The 20,512-nt window shown below is 33.8% G+C and overlaps 1 protein-coding gene across 1 annotated transcript; it reads right to left on the bottom strand.

Moving 5' to 3' along the window:
* Nucleotides 1-3,387: 3,387 nt before the first annotated feature.
* LOC142358224 (carbohydrate sulfotransferase 9-like) lies at nucleotides 3,388-16,590 on the bottom strand. Its single transcript, XM_075409672.1, has 2 exons — nucleotides 16,125-16,590; nucleotides 3,388-4,157 (listed from the first exon to the last, which is right to left on the bottom strand). The coding sequence occupies exons 1-2, from the start codon at nucleotides 16,588-16,590 to the stop codon at nucleotides 3,523-3,525; spliced, it is 1,101 nt and encodes a 366-aa protein (XP_075265787.1). The 3' UTR covers nucleotides 3,388-3,522.
* Between the last annotated feature and the right edge of the window lie 3,922 nt (nucleotides 16,591-20,512).

The following is a 20,512-nucleotide window of genomic DNA, read 5'->3' as shown; positions in this document are numbered from 1 at the left end:
AAAACTCGAAGTAAAATCAGGTTCATGCACTCTGTTCTAACGCCTGACGCAACTCATCCAAACAATTTACAACATTTGGCTCTGACATCAGCAATAACTAATATCAGTACCTTTTTGGTCACTATATGCTTATCCTGAGCACATGGACAATCGATAATTCTCCAACTGTTCCCAACTCAAACCTCTTTTGGAAATTTTCCAGAGTCTAGCTGTTAAACTGAAAGCAAGGGTCTTTTGGGTTAGCTGCGTTGGGGGTACCTTTTACTACTCTAATGCAATTTTTAGTCCCAGAGTAGGTAACCACGCAGTGGCTTCGCATCATTCCTCAACCCCCCCCCCCTTAACTCAGTCATCGCTCCAACCTTATGGGTCTGATCAGGACCCCGCAGTTCTTTTCGAGCGCACAGAAACTGTCGAGCGCGCTTGAGTCTGATCAGAGGCAGTTTCGGACTGGAACGGTCTCATCAGAGGCACTTTCGAGCGCACACCTCAGCCTGGGTTTCGAATCAATCAAAGATATCCATCATTTGTGAGATTCGCTGGTAGTGAACGTCAAAACAAACGTTTAATAAAAAACCGTTTAATAAAACGTTTAATTCAAATAAAAAAGAATGGTGTGTCTTTTGTCCACTTACCACTTACCACTATCATGATAGTGCAATTTTGTTAAATTCAACCAAAGTTATATAAACTTTATGGTTTTCCGTTGAGTATACAAAGGTCATATACATTCATGTTTTGGGTTTAAAATGTTTGCGTGATTAAAACCAAATCTGTAAAAGAACAACGAAAATGACACATAATGATAGGGACATAAAGACATTAAACTTATATCTAATTTTTTCAGGCAGCATTGGCTTCTCAGTTGTGGCAAGAACAAATAGGCCTGGTAATGTGCGTTCGCTCATAATGTTTTGACCCCGCTCATTCTTAATTTGAGCTACTAATGGCGTATCTACTGAATGAGGAAAAAATGTTTGAGTACTAAAATATCAACTGAAATCAATAGAAAAATATTAACAAATTTGGCAATAGAGTTTTCATGATACCTGCCATTAATGACACTGTGAGGTAAGGCTATGGGAAAAATACTAATAACAGATTAAATACAATCTCAATATCTTCTTTAAAACGAAACACTAAGGAACATAGTCAAAATAGTATTAGATATGACCTGAACTCAATTTGTCTTTCTACACAAAAGCAGATGGGACCTGTCATGAGCGAGAATCAATTGTATTGAGTGGGTAACAAGCGGACAAAAAGAAAACAAAAAAAGATTAAAGTTCAAAAAGTCATTGAGTTTTTGTATCCAAACAAATTCTCGTCATAACATCCATTAGCTGTCAAATGAAAAAAAAACGATTCACGTGTAGATTTTTTCTATGTTTCACATGTAGGTACGTTATATAGATACACCTTGAGGTACTTTATAAGCAAATGGGACTTGCCTATAATGAGGAAAGGTCATAAGAGTACAAAATAACAACAAATACAGGCAAGAAGTTAAAAAAATCCAGTGCGCAACCCCATACAGTAAATTCCAAGCTCCTGAGAAAATCATGCGAGAATTTGCAGGAGCTTGCCAAGATCTTAAATACGCTCGCGTGAAAATTCTCGAGTGGGAATCCCATATTCTGGAAATCTTGGTGTGTTTTACCAAGAGTTAAGTCACAAAACACTTCAAAAACTAAACTTCTTGTTAAAAAAGCGTAAACTTTTTATATATTTAAGAGAACAGGTTTCATATATTTGTTTTGACCGCAACGCAACAACAAAATAATCGGATTTGAAACGAGCAATGTGAGAACACAAGGCAAAAGATTATGCATTTTGATAAAAAACACGCAAAATTGTTCATGAAACCAAAAATTAAAACTTCAACATTAGGTTGATATTATTCTAGAATCCACAAAATTCAGAAAATTTTAAGATCATTATAAGCACGACCTAGCAACATTCTATGGCATATAATTTCATTGGTACCTCCAAACAAGGCTATTGAGAACAGTCATTATTCAAAATTTATTATACGATTAGAGCAGGACATCAAATACAAACAAATCTAGAATCAATTGAACTTTGCAAAAAAATAAGCAGCTCACTGCAAATGTTATAAACAATTAGTTGGATTTGCTTCAAGGCCAACAGGACTTGATTACCTAATTTTAATTTAAAAATATAAGGCAAAAAAAAACAAAAAATACCCGCAAAAAACACAAAAACATATTGTTTCCTTTGAGAACTCGTAGTATCATAGTCATAAGAACTATTAGTTAAAACATGAAACCGCTGAAAAAAAGTAATTTTTGAGTCAGCCGAGGGATGGTAAAGACTATAATAATAAGACTAAGGTAAAAGTTGACTGAACTAAAAAATGATAATGTTCAAAAATTTCAGTTTACTTTTTAAAGCAAATATATTCAGTCTTCAGAGCTACTGGTTACAAACAAAACGCTGAGTAGAACTTGAAAGCAGAAGGGACCAAACCTTATTGAGACTAAGATTCCGCTTGAAAGAAATAACGGTTAAAAGTTGGCAGTGCTCAAAATTCATTGATGTATTCTAAAGGAAACATATTCAAAGACATAAGAGCCGTAAGGTATCCTAAGAGCCTTTAAATTTTACACCAATATTTTCTATGATAGCGAATTGAGTTTTGCGACTAATTAGTATAACTGCAATAAAAACAACAGATGTTATAAAAGCGCGAGAACTTATCATTTGGAAAAACGTGTTGCGGGAGCTATAAAACCCATGAGTGTTTTTTCCTGAAAGAGAATTTTTGTTGATTTTGCCTTATTTTAGCTCAAATGGGATTTTACATTAATATTCGATCAAAACGAACTCGTCTGTAATTACCATTAGAGAATTGCAGTTTTTTTAAAGTGCTAAATAAAGTTCTAAATAGAGTGCCACTATTAAAAGTCAAAACAGGAATTAATTTCGACTGTAAAAATCCACTATGAGATCAAGAATGACCTTGATATAGCTGCTTTCCTATTATTAGTACGTTCATTAGAGTAGTACGACATCAAAAATCCTTTTCATTTGATATTCTACGCTTAACGAGCGTTCTAATGATACCTCTCACAACTGTGAACCATGAAAACATCGATCGGCAAATATTGACTTAACCATGATCGTAATTATGCCGTATCTGTCTGTCCGTTCCGTCTGTCCTGGCAATGAAATAGAAGCGCAGATGGCATCTTCAAAATGATGAATAGATTATATTAAGAAATAACCTGTGATGTGTTTGTGTGAGAGACATTAAATGTGATCTTGTATGCAAGCTGTTTTTATCTGGTTGTGTAAAATGTTTTAGAACATAGATCCTAACTGAAATAAAAATATTCTAAGCGTCAACTTTATTTATAAAAAGGATTTAAAAACCATTGAATTAAATTTGATTGACAAGTAAGTACCTTGAATGATAAAAATGATGAAAGTATGAGTTTAGAATGCAACTTTTAAATAATAGGAAAAGATGAACTTTTATAGCCAGTGTTAATAGAAGACTCAATTTGAATTGCCTTTCATATGCAAAAATTGCATCAAAGTGTTGTGGGGGTTGAAACCATAAGCCAAATAATCGTATCTATAAGCCCAAATGAATTCGAAGATGGTATCCAAAGACAAACTCCTAATTTTGTTTTTATCGTATTTCGACTTATTTGCAGGTTTTGAAGGATCGTACAAGTTTTGATTAGTTGGCGAAATTTGTATTTTCTCCTGCATGCTTGTCAAGTTGTTCACAATAATACCGAGGTCATTCATAAACGTTTCTGTTCTTGCAACAAACGTTATGTTCAGCGCGCAGGGGTTGCAAACTGAAAGTTGCTCTGCGAAATGGCCGTTTTGTGTTTTTCCCGAAATTGACATTCCAAAATATTGGCTCAATGACGTGTTTTTACCACCAAGCCAACCATTACGCTCCACTTTATCAAAATAGCCCGAAAGTGCTCTGTTGAATGGGTCACGGGTGAACAAAAATCGGGTAGAGTAGCTGCGATATTTTTCAGGGTTGGCTGTTATTTCATTTTGGGTAACTTTCTTTACAGCTTTGTCGGAAGACCTGTGTTCATATTTAGAAGAGCTTGGCACGGTTTGATTGTGAAAAAGAGGCCAAAAGATGCGTGTCCGGCTGCTGGATCCTGATAGAAAAGAGACCAATTAGGAAAATCTCTAAAAACTTTTTTCATCTTTTTTACTTGTGGGATTTAAACTTTGTTCAATATCTGTAATAATTTCAGCCCCTAAAATCCACTCATTTGGGATAATTGCGTAATATAATGGGCAAGCATGTTAACACTGCATCAAGATATATTGTCTTGTAAAACAAAATCGTAACCAATAGCTGGAAAGTTCCTATGAGCTGTTCACAAAATGAGCTGTTTCTGCAAAATACCCAAAAATTAGCCGAAAACAACCTGAAACTAGAAACAACGCAGGAAGACCAAGTAAGAGTAGATGCACTGAATACGACATAGAGCATCTTGTCCATCGTATCCTGTCGTTTCTCTTCATAAAGATCCATTTACTTTGTTTCACATGTTTAGTTTCTCTATATAAACCAATACAATCAAAGCATTTTGCATCCCGTTACAATCGACTTCTCATTCTTTTACAATTTTGGTTTAAAAAGATACAAGAATCAATCTTACAATTGCGGTAAAATCAGCAAAGTTAATGTGAGGCATTAACATCCTCGGGGCCCACAGAACCTAAACCTAACCTGCTAGGGAGTTGGGGTAAACACGCATAAGTTTTACTGCTGATCTGTTTTATTTGCCTAAAGCGGTCTTAACCTCGCATGACGTAGCTATGTTTTTTCGGGGCCGGTAAGAGTCCGTGTGACTCGTTTCAGCTTCATAAGACGTCCACTTCTGTCGTTTGTTCAGCGAAGGAACATACTCGGTTAGCAGCCTCTTCCAACTCTGCTTCACCTGTGTCCAGGTCGAATTCTTTAAAGTAACTGTTTCGTTCAAAACGGCTCCAGGAACATTGCAAAAGAGCCTTTCAAGCAAGAAATGGTTTGGGGTAAGTGGATTGTCGACTTCGTGGCTGGTTCTCGCGTGGATGAGTGGACTCGAGTTGACAAGACAATCGGCTTCACTGGCGATTGTGGCAAAGAAATCTGGGGTGAGTTTTGCGAAACCGAGGTTCAACAGAAGAACTCTTTTGACACACTGAACAAGTGTCTCCCACACTCCACCGAAGTGAGGAGCAAAAGGGGCGCTGAGCTTCCATTCGACAGACTGTGTTCAGTAGCGGATCTTTAATGTAATCGTGGTCCAGCCTCAGTTGTCTTCGTCCGATCTGCTTTCTTGCTACCAGGAAGTTGGATCCGTTGTCTGACAAAAACAAAAGGATATTGACCTCGTCGAGCGATGAAGTGTCGGATTGCTGTCAAACACTTGTCTGTGCTGAGGCCGTCTGCAACTTCCAGGTGAATTGCTCTGGTAACCAAACAAGTGAATAAGCAGATGTAGGTCTTCACTTCTGCATCTCAATGAATGACGGGAAACGGTCTCAGGTAGCCCACGCCGATATTGGTGGACGTCTCGGGAAGCAGCTTTGAAAGCGGAAGATGTTGTTTGGCTTCTTGAGGAGTTTACACCAAGAGCAATCTGACCGCTGGGATGAGTCACATGGACTTTCAATGGCCCCGACAACATGCACTTGCGTCCAGAAGTCTTTTAGGTTCCTTACTGAATCTCGCTAAGCAATAATCTCGCTAAACAGACATGTAGGTCACAGTTGTTCTATCATTCTTCATCAACGATCTCATTCTTGAGTATTTCGAAGCCTCAAAACGCGCGTTGAGATATCTACAGCGTTTTGAAAAAACTACAGCTGTCACACTTTTCCCATCAACCAGCAACAATGGTCTAGATGGCCAAACAGATGCAGAGGGGAATGTTGATGCCAATAACCGACGTTGGATGACAGGCTACTATTTCAAGCTCGGAGACAATGATAAAAATCAGTCAGGTGGCTAGCGAAAAAGCAACAGACCACTCCCTCCTTATCTTGTGAGACCAATTACGATGGGATGCTAGCAGCTACAGTTTAAGAAGCAGTCTTCATGCAAGGCGTTCACAAAGATCTGAGGAACGAAAAAGGTGAGCCGACAGCTAGCGGATAAAACTATCAGAAATACATAGTACTTGCAACTAATCCAAAGCCTCAAGGGATCCAATAACATTGGAAAAAGAACCACTTAATCAGAGAAATAGCAGAGAACAAATCAATTTAGTTAATCGACCAACAGGCATGATATTAGTCTGAGAAAAGCACTATCACAAAAGAAACTGGAACAACAAAGGGCAAAAGCTTATGGCGAATCCAGATTCTCATCTAGCGGCAACATTAAGAGTGGCTTTATTGGAGCTAAAAAATAGAAGAAAAAGCTACTAAACTCACAAAGAAAACAAAACTTACAAGTTCATAATGAAAATTGCAGGCAACAATTTAGAAAAAGAAATTGAATAAACCTTGAGCTGTATAGTGATCAAATCCTGATAATTATTTTGTAATATTGATTGAGCAAAAAAACTTTTGAACGATTTCAACTGAAGTATAGTTTTGCATGTAAATATGTGAAATGGCATCATCCGATAGGCCCCAGAATTGCCTGATTTTTGATATGGTAAACCTTTCTAAAAAATTTTCTGTTTGTTAAATATTGGGGATATAAACAACCATTTGCGTTGAATTTTTACTATTTTTGAATCTCTTAAAATTAAATAATCTAACTCTGAAAACAGGAGACTCGCCATTTGAGCTTAAGGAGCTTCAATCTCTAGGGTGTTATAACTGGTATCAATAAATTTGTTGCGCTACCCTGTCCTAAACATTCTACTTCCTTTGTAATATCGACTCAATATGATAACCTATTGATAGGATAAACTCGAAACGTGAAGCGACGAGGAAAAAACTTATCATATAGAGAATTTTTATAGATAAAGGGAAAATCTTCTTATATTTTACGATAGAATATTGGTAAAGTTATAATAACTTGTATATTTAGCTTTTTTTGTAAAATTCAATTTTTCAGGTTAATTGGAAACGTTCAAATAAATAGAAAACAAAATAACATCTATCTCGGAGATTTAAAGTTGCAAACTCTTGAATTTAAAAATCCGCAGCATGATAAACATGGGCACAATGAAAAAACTAAATCACATGGGCACAATGGCATCGAATTAGCATTACGTGGTTAATGCCATAAAATTAAATTTCAAAAAAACTGCGTTTTTTAAGGGGAACGAAACCGTTTTGAGCATTTAAATAGCCTAGAAATTGTTCCCGAATATTGTTAGTATTCACTTAAGACCAATTATTAACAATTTATTGCAAAAATTAGTAACTAGAGGGACATTTCTGAAATTAATCACCAATTACGCTCTCTTTCGTTTCGCTATTTAGATATTCTATACATGGGAAAGGGGCAAATATGAACTAGATTTGCTCTGTGTAACAAGTTTCTACACATGCTCAATACGCTCATCTTAAGAAAGAGAATCTTGGTAATACGTGAAAAACTTGAGGTTATTTACACTATATTTGGTCGATAGCCGCGAAATGAGGTATGTGTAGTTTAGTCGGTGCAGGGTCAAATAGGGAAGGTAAAGCATTCAAATTTTTTTCAATGGTTTTCGATAACCTCGAAAAAAATAACTTTCAGAATCTCAGCAAATCCTAAATCTCGCAAATATTAACCAAACGATATAATTGACGTAGAAAGACATTAGTGGTATCACTTGAAAGCCAAGCGATGGTAGAAACTTTTATTTAAAAGATTTTTTATTCCGTCTTACTCAACGAAGTGTGCAGGTTCAGAGTATTTGTTGGCCTTAGGCAATTATAGAAGCAACCACTATCGTTATTTTATATTTTCTTTACCAACAAAAGTTGGTATCATTTATCAGAAAAGGTCTGTCAATTTCCGCTCAAAACAAAACTCAATATTAAGTGATGTTTAATTTTTCCCTACCTATTTAAGGGCAAAAATATCTACTGTCCAAACCCAAATTGTTAAATAATGGCGCAAACTTGTGATCATATATGTTTATTTACACACATTTCTCTATCATGGTGAGAACATCAAATTATATGCAGCAATTTGGTTGTAATTCTGCTCGGGGAACATCGGCAAACTAAAGTGATAAATAGAACTTGTGTTGGTTAGCAAGATTTATTTCGAGAATATAAACAGCCGAGAACAATTCAACCTCATCATGAGTGCAGTTTTCACTGCTGTTTTTGTCTCCTTATTCCCTAATTATGCTCTTAGTGCTCATAAATAAATAAATAAATGAATAAATAAATAAATAAATAAATAAATAAATAAATAAATAAATAAATAAATAAATAAATAAATAAATAAATAAATAAATAAATAAATAAATAAATAAATAAATAAATAAATAAATAAATAAATAAATAAATAAATAAATAAATAAATAAATAAATAAATAAATAAATAAATAAATAAATAAATATGGTCTTAAAAATTTGATTAATCACAACGCTTTGGTTATTGAAGGTCCTTAGTGTTTAAAGTGAGATACAAAAGTTTGGGAAGAAGTTAAAAAGAAAATCTAAATTAATTTGAATAAGAATTTATCGGGTAATTTTTTGACCGCAAGTTTTTACATTTTCTATTAGATGACTTTGCTTTAGAGTTTTTAATGAAGCAACTTACCAGATCAATAACACTCTTTACAAGTATTATCTTAAGTTTTCTTTTTGGGAGCTCATACAAGCGCATCTCCAAGGTTGAATTGATTCTATTGGCTGCCTGATAATGCATAACACTATCACCTTTTTTGCTGATAAAAATTTTTCTAATAGTTCTTTCAATTATAGAATCAAAAAGCATAATTTTTTCTAGAGCTGATTAAAACAGCACACTGTATTGGATAGCTGGTTGAAGGTATACTTTGCAAGCTCTGATCAACTGATTAATAGTAAAGATTTCTCCTAATCTTTAACGAATAGCCGCAAAAGCGTTCATTTTCTTTTCTAGTTATCATTGAGTCTTAATTTTTCATCATTAACAACAACCTAGTTTTTGGAGACGTCTAGTCTTGAAATTTCTTCATCATGCATATCAGGTTGCTACCCTTGCTTTCTCTTACGCTTTGACCTCGAAAATATAGATAGTTATGATTGTTTTATAGTAAACGGGTTTTCTGAAAGCTAGCTAGAAGATGTTATAAGAACTTCTTGGTGGCCAGAATCTACATCTGTTCAGGTGAAAAATTATATGCTTCACCAATTCAAACACTCCTGCGACAGTCTACAGTGCTATAAAGATTAGGGCTCGGTCAGTTTTTCCATTTAGGATTACTCAGTCCATTTTCCATTGTACTGTTCTCCTCGACTCAAATTAAGTTATAGAGCATGAAAGGCATATTAGGATTCTGCTATTTCAGTCTTGTTAAATTGAAAAAAAATGATTCCTGTTTAACTGTGTTGATTAATCGTTCAGTTAGTCAAAATTTAATTGAAATCGTCAAAAAATAAATCGAAATGTTGAAATCAATTTTCTTTAAAACCAGTAGAATAGTTTTGGGGCGGAATCACCAAAAACTATTTTAGCCAGTCAAATCAATTAATTCTCAATAATTAAAAAAAATCAGCATTCCATCAAGATTGATATAATCTATTTTAAATCTACCACTTGATATATGTTTCACTTAATAATTTTGATATATAAAGCTTGTAATTCAGGGACATTTCTAAAATTAATAAACATTTAGGCTCTTTTATTTCGTTCTAATTAATCCTAATTCTTAGATATTGCAACTGTGACATACAAGACGCGTGGAAAGGTTATTAATAGAGAAGAAAACATTGACAAAATATTGTCACTATTCTTTACATTAGCCCCAAAAACATGCACCGTAAAAACTTTAACAGTTATAACCAAGCTTGGAGAAAATTTGAAACAAATTTCCCTAGTGTCACCAATTTAAGCACACACGCTCGAAAACCTCAGCTAATCATAAAAATGGTTGTGAGAGTTAATGAAAATGAACAAAATGTTTTCGAAAAATCCAACATTGGCCAGATAACGAAGACAAGAAAATCCTTTGAGAACTATTTTTTACAAGAGAACACTCAAAAATGACTTGATCAGGGGGAGGCAAGAAGCAGAGCGAGAACTCAGGGCCGGATATTGCAGCAGTTCTTAGTCAAAATTAACTGTATTTCAATAGGATATTAATTTGTGACTCACTCTATAATCTCAAAACTAAAGATGAGTTCTTGAAAAAAAAACATTTTGAAATGGAGGAAAAATAACATACCTCTAACATTCTAGTAGCTAAATAAAGTATCTGTGTTTTAAAACAGTAAGTGTTGAGAGTGAGATAACATAAATATAAAGTTTAACGAAAATAAATCCATGGCCATGAAAAATAAACTTTGAAAATCAAAAATAAACTGGAAATTTGAACAACGCTTAATAAATAGAAGTTTGGGTGGCTTTATAAAGTTAACAGTAAACAGATCATTAGGTTCCCCGGAGGCATGAATTGTTAGAAGTCTTTTTTTGTTACCGCAGAAATCTTTGAGCAAGGGCCAAACATTTAATAATACTTTTTGTTAAATCAGTTTAATCATTTCTTAAATATTCCAGATAGTAAATAGTCTCATACGTTCCTTCTTGGTTCTACTTAATGTTGTTGTTGTGAAGTTTCTTCATGCATTATTTTTTTTGTCAAGCACAGATGAAAATGCCTCTTCTTGTGTGGTATATGTTCTTTTCAATCGTTTTCGTTTAAATCAAGGTTTTTTTGAACTTATCCCCTTTCATCGTTCTGGAATTGTCAGCAGAGCTTTTATAACTGAGCAAAACATCAGAAAAATATATATGCAATGACTTTATTACATTAAGCTAAATATATAATTTATGTTAACGAACAGACAAATTTTTCAATTTTTAGCTTTAAAAATGCGCAACGCATCTGATGCCCATCTGATGTCCTTTCTCTTTTGTCCAAAAAATTTTAACTTGTTCATTTTTTGCTTTTTTTTCTAGTCAAAAAGTTCAGAAGTGCTGTATTCAAAAAGTTTTTAGGATCAATATGATTGTTTTCAATGTTCCTAAATTTTATTCAAAATTGCAATTTTTCGCTCAAAAATTTTAGCAGCCCGTTTCTCACGCACGTCTGATAACTAGTTTTTTAAGGTACAACATTTTCTCTAAGGAAAAATCATATTAAAAACCAATTTTTCTGAGGAAAAAAGAGCTGCTGATTGCAATTGTTCAATTAAAGCTGCTGTTTTTACACGTTCTCTCCAATGGGACTATAACGAAAAAAAAAATTGAAAGAAATGGTCACTTGTTCCTGAAATCGTCAAAAATAAATCGAAATCTTCAAATCAATTCGTTTTTTAAAACCAGTAAAACAATTTTTGGGCGGAATCACCAAAAACTATTTTAGCCAGTCAAATCAATTCATCCTCAATAATTCAAAAAAGTCAGCATTCCATCAAGATTGAGATAATCAATTTTAAATCTACCACTTGATATATGTTTCACTTATTAATTCTGATATAGAGAGCTGGTCATTAAAGGACGTTTCTGAAAGTAATAAACAATAAGGCTTTCATTCATCTCGGTCTGATTGATCCTAATTCTTAGATACTGCAACAGTGACACATATAACGCGTTGAGAGGTTAATTATAGCGTAGAAAACAGTGACAAAATTTTGTCACTATTCTTTACGTTAGCCCCGAAAACATGCACCTTAAAAACTTTAACGGTTGTAAACAAAGGGTTATAACTATTTAAAACAAATTTTCTTACTGTCACCAATTTAAGCACACACGCTCAAAAACCTGAGCTAATCATATAAAAGGTTGTGAGAATTAGTGAAAAAATGGACGAATTGTGTTCGCAAAATTCAACAATGGCCAGATAACACAGACAAGAAAATCCTTTATGAAATTTTTGGGAGAGCAACAGAGAACACTCAATAACGACTTGATTGATCAAGGGGCGGCAAGAGGTGAAGTTAGAACTCACAGAAAAAAAAACATTTTGAAATGGAGGAACAATAACATACCTCGAACAAACTGTTAGGTAAAGAAAAAATCTGTGTTTTAAAACGTCCTTTACCACGAAAAAGAAACTTTGGAAAATAAATTTAAACTTGAAATTTGAACACGGTTAATTAATAAAACGTAGGGTGGCCTCATCAAGTTATTAATAATCATATCTTGAGTATGTTCATAATTGGGTTCCTCAGATGCATGCATTATTAGAAGCAATTTTTCTCTGTTGCAACAGAAATCTACAACAAGGGACAAACATTTAATATCTCCTTTTGTTAAATCAGGTTAATCGTTTTTTATATCTTCCAGATTATAAATAGTCTCATACGATACTTCTTGGTTTTATTTAGTTTTGTTATTGAAAAATTTTTCAAGCATGATTTTTCTGTCAATCACAGATGAATATTCCGTTTCTCATGCTGTAATTGTTCTTTTCAATCGTTTTTGTTTAAATCAAATTTTTTTTGAACTTATCTTCTTTCATGTTCTGAATTTGTCAGCAGACCATTTATGACCGCGAAATTAATCAAAAACTGAGCAAAACACCAGAAATGGATATATTCGATGTTTTTATTCCGTTAAGCTAACTGCATTTTTTTACGAACAGACAAAATTTTGCAATTTTTATTTTCAAATTGCGCGCCGCGTCTGATGCCCATCTGATGTTTTTATATCTTTTGTCCAGAAATTCGATCCTTTTTCGACTTTTTTCGAGCTGAAGTGTTCAGAATTGCTGTATTCTAAAAATGTTTAGGATCAACATAAATATTTTCAATCTTTCTAAATTTTACCCAGAACTGCAAATTCCCGCACAAAATTTTTTGCAGCCGCTTTCTTACGCACATCTGAAAACTAGTTTTCTAAGGGCAAAAATTTTCTCAAAGGAAAAGTTATCTTCAAAACCATTCTTTTCAGAGGAATTAGAGCTTGCGATTGCAATTGTTTAAAGAAATCTGATCTTTTTTACTCATACTCTCCCATGGGAAGATTAGGGAAGAAAAATGAAAAAAGTAGTCACTTGTTCCTGATAAAAAATTAACAACACCCTTTGCTGCGCTCCAAAAGTGTAGCATTCTTTGTTTTTTCATATACTAAAATTTAATACACTGATGAACTAAATTATTACACAATAGGATCAAAATGTTGCTTTGGAATATTAATTTTGCCAGAAATTTTTACAATTTCGTCAGAAGCAGCTCATAAGAAAGTTTTTGTTAAACTTCATCGAGGATTTTTTAAATAAATTAACTGATTAAAAGCAATCTGGGCCTGCCGTTTTGATACAAAACATGCCACTAAAGCTCAACAGTTTCTCTCCCTCAAGATTTGTCAATACAATGTAATAGTTCTTTGCTTTGGTTCAAAGTTTTTTAGGAAAAGTCAAATTTTTCAATGCATAATTACTGAGTGAAGGATTTGGTCACATTACCTCCACATTGTTGTTAACATTGTTACGCTGACCGTCTTAAAGAAAACGGTTTTCCGAATTCGGGTTGAAAAACGAATCTTTTTTATCAAAAGTTTTCCCCAATTTCGGATTAAAACCATTAAGATTAAATTTTACTTTTTTTAAATTAAAAAGAAAGTTTTCAATCAGCAATCATTTAAAATACTCTTTTTTGAGTTTTTTTTTATCTCAGGTGAAATCCAAGTCGCTGAAAGCTTCTGAATACCGTAACAATATCCCACTGTTTTTAACAGACAGGGCTTTACTTTGCAAACGATTCTAACCAGTCGACTATTGTGAAACTTAGGTTTCCTTTGTAAAATATGGGAAATGAGAAAAGTACAGACCACTGCGGTTTTCTGTCGATAAAAAGGTGGCAATCTCAGAATAAAAAATAGCATTTAATTTTTCTTCTCTCTGTGTTTGGGCACAGAAATGCATGTTTAATGGTACCTGTTTTGGCTACTCCACATTCAAAGGAATTGTACTTCTCGAACAAGTACACTAGTCCATTTTCCCCACGTGAACACTTTCCGCTAACTATTTTTCTATTGTTGGATGAGCTGCAGAACCTTTGCAGAGTTTTCATTCTCTCCACTTGAATGTCTTCAGCAGTTTTGTAAAAACCAATTGCAGGTTTTTGTAACAAGTTTGCGTTGAAATTAACAACACACTTTGCTGCGCTCCAAAAGTGTAGCATTCTTTGTTTTTTCATATACTAAAATTTAATACACTGATGAACTAAATTATTACACAATAGGATCAAAATGTTGCTTTGTAATATTAATTTTGCCAGAAATTTTTACAATTTCGTCAGAAGCAGCTCATAAGAAAGTTTTTGTTAAACTTCATCGAGGATTTTTTAAATAAATTAACTGATTAAAAGCAATCTGGGCCTCCCGTTTTGATACAAAACATGCCACTAAAGCTCAACAGTTTCTCTCCCTCAAGATTTGTCAATACAATGTAATAGTTCTTTGCTTTGATTCAAAGTTTTTTAGGAAAAGTCAAATTTTTCAATGCATAATTACTGAGTGAAGGATTTGGTCACATTACCTCCACATAGTTGTTAACATTGTTACGCTGACCGTCTTAAAGAAAACGGTTTTCCGAATTTGGGTTGAAAAACAAATCTTTTTTATCAAAAGTTTTCCCCAATTTCGGATTATAACCATTAAGATTAAATTTTACTTTTTTTAAATTAAAAAGAAAGTGTTCAATCAGCAATCATTTAAAATACTCTTTTTTGAGTTTTTTTTTATCTCAGGTGAAATCCAAGTCGCTGAAAGCTTCTGAATACCGTAACAATATCCCACTGTATTTAACAGACAGGGCTTTATTTTGCAAAAGATTCTAACCAGTCGACTATTCTGAAACTTAGGTTTCCTTTGTAAAATATGGGAAATGAGAAAAGTACAGACCACTGCGGTTTTCGGTCGATAAAAAGGTGGCAATCTCAGATTAAAAAATAGCATTTAATTTTTCTTCTCTCTGTGTTTGGGCACAGAAATGCATGTTTAATGGTACCTGTTTTGGCTACTCCACATTCAAAGGCATTGTACTTCTCGAACAAGAACACTAGTCCATTTTCCCCACGTGAACACTTTCCGCTAACTATTTTTCTATTGTTGGATGAGCTGTAGAACCTTTGCAGAGTTTTCATTCTCTCCACTTGAATGTCTTCAGCAGTTTTGTAAATACCAATTGCAGGTTTTTGTAACAAGTTTGCGTTGAAATTAACAACACCCTTTGCTGCGCTCCAAAAGTGTAGCATTCTTTGTTTTTTCATATACTAAAATTTGATACACTGATGAACTAAATTATTACACAATAGGATCAAAATGTTGCTTTGGAATATTAATTAAGCCAGAAATTTTTACAATTTCGTCAGAAGCAGCTCATAAGAAAGTTTTTGTTAAACTTCATCGAGGATTTTTTAAATAAATTAACTGATTAAAAGCAATCTGGGCCTGCCGTTTTGATACAAAACATGCCACTAAAGCTCAACAGTTTCTCTCCCTCAAGATTTGTCAATAGAATGTAATAGTTCTTTGCTTTGATTCAAAGTTTTTTAGGAAAAGTCAAATTTTTCAATGCATAATTACTGAGTGAAGGATTTGGTCACATTACCTCCACATAGTTGTTAACATTGTTACGCTGACCGTCTTAAAGAAAACGGTTTTCCGAATTTGGGTTGAAAAACAAATCTTTTTTATCAAAAGTTTTCCCCAATTTCGGATTATAACCATTAAGATTAAATTTTACTTTTTTTAAATTAAAAAGAAAGTGTTCAATCAGCAATCATTTAAAATACTCTTTTTTGAGTTTTTTTTTATCTCAGGTGAAATCCAAGTCGCTGAAAGCTTCTGAATACCGTAACAATATCCCACTGTTTTTAACAGACAGGGCTTTATTTTGCAAAAGATTCTAACCAGTCGACTATTGTGAAACTTAGGTTTCCTTTGTAAAATATGGGAAATGAGAAAAGTACAGACCACTGCGGTTTTCGGTCGATAAAAAGGTGGCAATCTCAGAATAAAAAATAGCATTTAATTTTTCTTCTCTCTGTGTTTGGGCACAGAAATGCATGTTTAATGGTACCTGTTTTGGCTACTCCACATTCAAAGGCATTGTACTTCTCGAACAAGTACACTAGTCCATTTTCCCCACGTGAACACTTTCCGCTAACTATTTTTCTATTGTTGGATGAGCTGCAGAACCTTTGCAGAGTTTTCATTCTCTCCACTTGAATGTCTTCAGCAGTTTTGTAAATACCAATTGCAGGTTTTTGTAACAAGTTTGCGTTGAAGAATTTCCGCAATTTGGGTGGTAGTTTTGGGCCACTATTGGAGTGCATTTCTTCATTCATGTCAGGATTCTTATTTTTGTCTTTGATATTGTTTTTGAACTTATCTTTCGATAAAGTCTCACGCATACTACTTTGGGCACTTTCTAACCGGGAGCTTGAATCAATTTCTTCTGATGTCAAAGTGACTTGATTTGGGAAACTGCTTCGCTGTTGAATACAATTAGGAGGTATGTTGAGCCAAGCAATTGTAAGAAACATGACAACTATTAAATAACTAGCATAAATAACCACTCGCTTGAGTGTAGATGTTGGTAGCGGACAAATCATGATTCCAAACTTAACCAGTTGATATTAATTTTGCATACTCGTTATCGGGGGGTGTGGTGATAAAAACAACCGTTCTAGATCTAATCTATCTAATTATGTCTTGCAAGTCTAATGATTCTCAAATTTGTTGCCAAACAGTGCTTTTTGTTCATTTGTTACAAAGAAGTTGCCAGTGTAAGCCACCGACGCCAACCGGGGTTACTTCTAAAACATTTACTATGTTATCAAATATTCTGACATCACGGTTGGTGTCCCATTGATAGGTCAGCTAAATCCACAGAATTGTTTAAATCGATCGTTAGACCAGTGAAATTTCGCACAGAGATCACAGCAGTCAATATGACTGCATTCGATCGACCGATCATAGTAAAATCGTATAGTAAATTACCAAAGATGATTTATTGACATATGGTAATTTCCGGGCTGAAGTTTCTTACATTTCATAAAAGGATCATACATGACTTCACACTGTACATACTTGATTTTAACGAACGATCCTTGTTATAGCTAAAGAAATGATACATGATAACAGTACGATCACCAAGAAACCTTATATGATACTTGAGTGATTACCAGGAAACCATATATGATCCTAGTATGACTACCAAGAAGAAAGCATGTTTTTCTCTCCAATCACGTTTTTATTTTTTAATGATACGTACGGATCACTGCTGTCATAGCCCGACATCGCATGATCAAACATTGTCACTACAAAAGACCATGAAGTGTGACATTTTTGGCAAAGTTGGCGCAAAAATGAAAGAGTAAGTTCACATTTTTGAATAAAAAGCATGATATTCTCTGAAGCCAACTATTACCTACAAACGCTTAATTAAAAGAAACATGCAAATTTATTTACATAGCATAAAAATTGTACATATTTGGAAAGTCTTTTTCCAAAAATGTATGAAATTAAAGTTAAGGTCATATCTCACCCAAGTAATCAAATGTTGCCTAAAATGAAACGCTTAAATATTGGCAAAGCTAATTGGGACGAATTTACGACCAATTTTAATTTTCGAATGTCTTCATTTGACTCACCTGATAATATTATTGACTCCTTTTACCATACATTAGAACTATCGTCTTCTAATGCAATTCCACTCAAAACCTCTAGAAGAACCAAAGCGCCTTTTTACAGGTCTTCTAACAGTATCCAATTAGAAAATAAACTCAGAACAGCTTTGAAAAAAACGCAAAACGCAGAGAAAATTTCACGACTAAGAGATGAATTATCCATTTCTCTAAATAAGGACAAGAAACATTTCGTTGAAAAAGACAAAATCTGGCCAACAAACTATGCAAATAAATTAATGAGACAAGTAACAAAACACCCAGCTCTGCCTGAGAAAATGGTGTACATGGAACAAGAAGTTTTTGGGTAGAAGACCAATGCAGAATGTTTTAACAATTGTTTCGCTTCTGTTTTTGTTCAGGACAATTCTGAAGTTGTTATTCCATTTAATCAAAAGCCAGAATTATTTCTTGATGCCATTAAGTTTAGCAAAGCGGCTCTGAGCGAGGAAATCAAATACATACGTAGTTTGGTCTGATTCCATCTCCATGGATAGAATCAGCCCAAAATTTTTGAAATCTGATTTACCGTACAATTCGAATCATTTTTTTGTTTATCTTCAGTTGCTGTGTTAGCAAATGTGAATATCCCAGTTTGTGGAAAAAAGTGCATGTGCGACCCCATTTCAAAAGCAGTAGCAAATTAGATAGAACTACCGACCAATTGCCATGCTTAGCTCGTTGTCACTGCTATTTGAGCGTATGGTGTATAAACAGTTCTCGGTCTTTCTGCAAAAAAAGCTTTGCGTAGAGCAACATGGTTTTAGAAAAAACGGTTCAACCATCACTCAATTACTTCGCCACTGCAACAGGTTGTGTGAGTTACTTGAAGCAAACAAAACGCCAATGACAGTGTATCTAGACATTGCAAAAGCCTTTGATACCATCAATTATAAGATCAAACTTTAAAAATTATGTCGAATGGGGTTTGACAGTGCTTTCTGGAGGTTTTTGGCGTCATAATTAACTTATCAACAGCAGTGAGTTGTAATATCTTGCGGAAAGCCAAACTTTCGACCAACCAACAGCAGTGGGCCTCAAGGGTCAATTTTTACAGTGTTTCTTTTTTCCGTTTACATAAATGACCTACCCGAAATAATTGTCAATGAGTGATATTTATACGCGGAAAACACAAAAATTGTCAGCACTGTAGACAAAAAAAAGTACAGCTGGATATTGAAAATGCTATTGTTTGATGCAAGGAGAATCGGTTAAAATTCAATTTCGATAAATTATAAAACGTGCAATTTTCATTACGTAAAAATCAAGAAATTTTTGCATCTTCCCGGCAGTGGAACTATCTCACAGAAAACACACTTCAATGAGTTGGGGATATGTTGTTCAGAAAATTTATCTTGGGATCATCACCTAAGTTTTGTTCTACTAAAAGCAAACCAGAAGCTTGCTTATCTAAAGAAAACAATACCAAGTGAAACAAAAATGTCAGTCAAACGCAACCTAGTCAAAACTTACAAAATATCAATCTTGTTTTATGGATCAAATGTTTGGTATGCCAGTAAAACTATCGACAGGCAAATGGAAAGGCTTCAGAGAAAAATCTTAAAATGGTTACAAAACAAACAGTTATTTTACTGATAAAGAATACAATGATTATCTTCAATCAGTAAATTTACATCCGATCACATATCACTTTGTCTTTTTGGATGCTTTAGTTTTGAACAGAATTTTGACAAGAAAACTTCCACTTGAGGCAGAGCAATTTTGGCAAATAAGGAATGAACATTTGAAAACACAATCAAACGAGAAATTTTTTTTATACTCAAACAAATGTAATCACCAGCGTTGCCGATCTAATTTTTTCTTCCAAGTTACAAACTTCAACAATTTGATGTCACTGGCGCGTAATTTTCCCAACTATAACCCATATTCAAGTCCATCCAAATTCAAAAGAGAATTCAAAGAATATCTCTTTGTTTCAGCTATGAAGAATTTTAATTACAAATCGTACTCATAAGGATGGACAGTGTTTGAGGGAAATCAAATTCAAGCCCCTTTAGGGGCTTACTAAGCTTGGTGAAACCAACTTTAGTGCAATTCATTATTATTATTATTATTATTATTATTATTATTATTATTATTATTATTATTATTATTATTATTATTAAAAAAAAGGCATTTTGTTCAATATAAATGCCATGCGACTACACTACATGGGAATTTGTGGCACCAGTCAAGGTTATATGTGTCAAACATCACCTCTATGATTTCAAAAAAAATCTTTCAACTTTTACAGAAAAGGAAGATACTGCAATCTTACGGCTGTTCGAAATCATAAACCACATACAATTTTTCTTTGAAAACTAAGAAATCCAGCAATTCACAAATGACCTGGTATTGAAACCTTGAAAAAAATACGACATAGTGCGAAATGCATAAAAGTAGTGTAATGGGTGACTCGGGTTAATGGAAAACAAAAGTTTAGTGTAACTTTATAGGGGCACTATGTTTCATAAGAATCTAAACGCATTATTTGACTCAGAGAGCCGATATGGATACATAACATCTAAATTAACTTAAACAAATTGGATCAGTCAATTAGGTCAAATGTAAATCTTACACTCTGGTCTTGATACAAAATACAGAGGAGAAATTCATCGTAAAAAAGATTGGATTCATCGTAAAAAAGATTGGAAATTCCATGTTATGTTCTAAGGACCAAAAAAGTAAAATTTAGACATAATTAACACAAGACTGAAGTACCAAAACGTCGTTAGAAGTCCATTTGCAGTAAAAAAGTTCAACCCAACCTAGATTAATT

This window comes from Convolutriloba macropyga, unplaced genomic scaffold, assembly GCF_964194025.1.
Source record: "Convolutriloba macropyga unplaced genomic scaffold, txConMacr16.3 SCAFFOLD_3337, whole genome shotgun sequence".
NCBI classification, from domain to species: Eukaryota; Metazoa; Xenacoelomorpha; order Acoela; family Convolutidae; genus Convolutriloba; species Convolutriloba macropyga.
The sequence above is the reverse complement of the archived record's forward strand: the minus strand, read 5'-3'. Positions and strand labels throughout refer to the sequence as shown.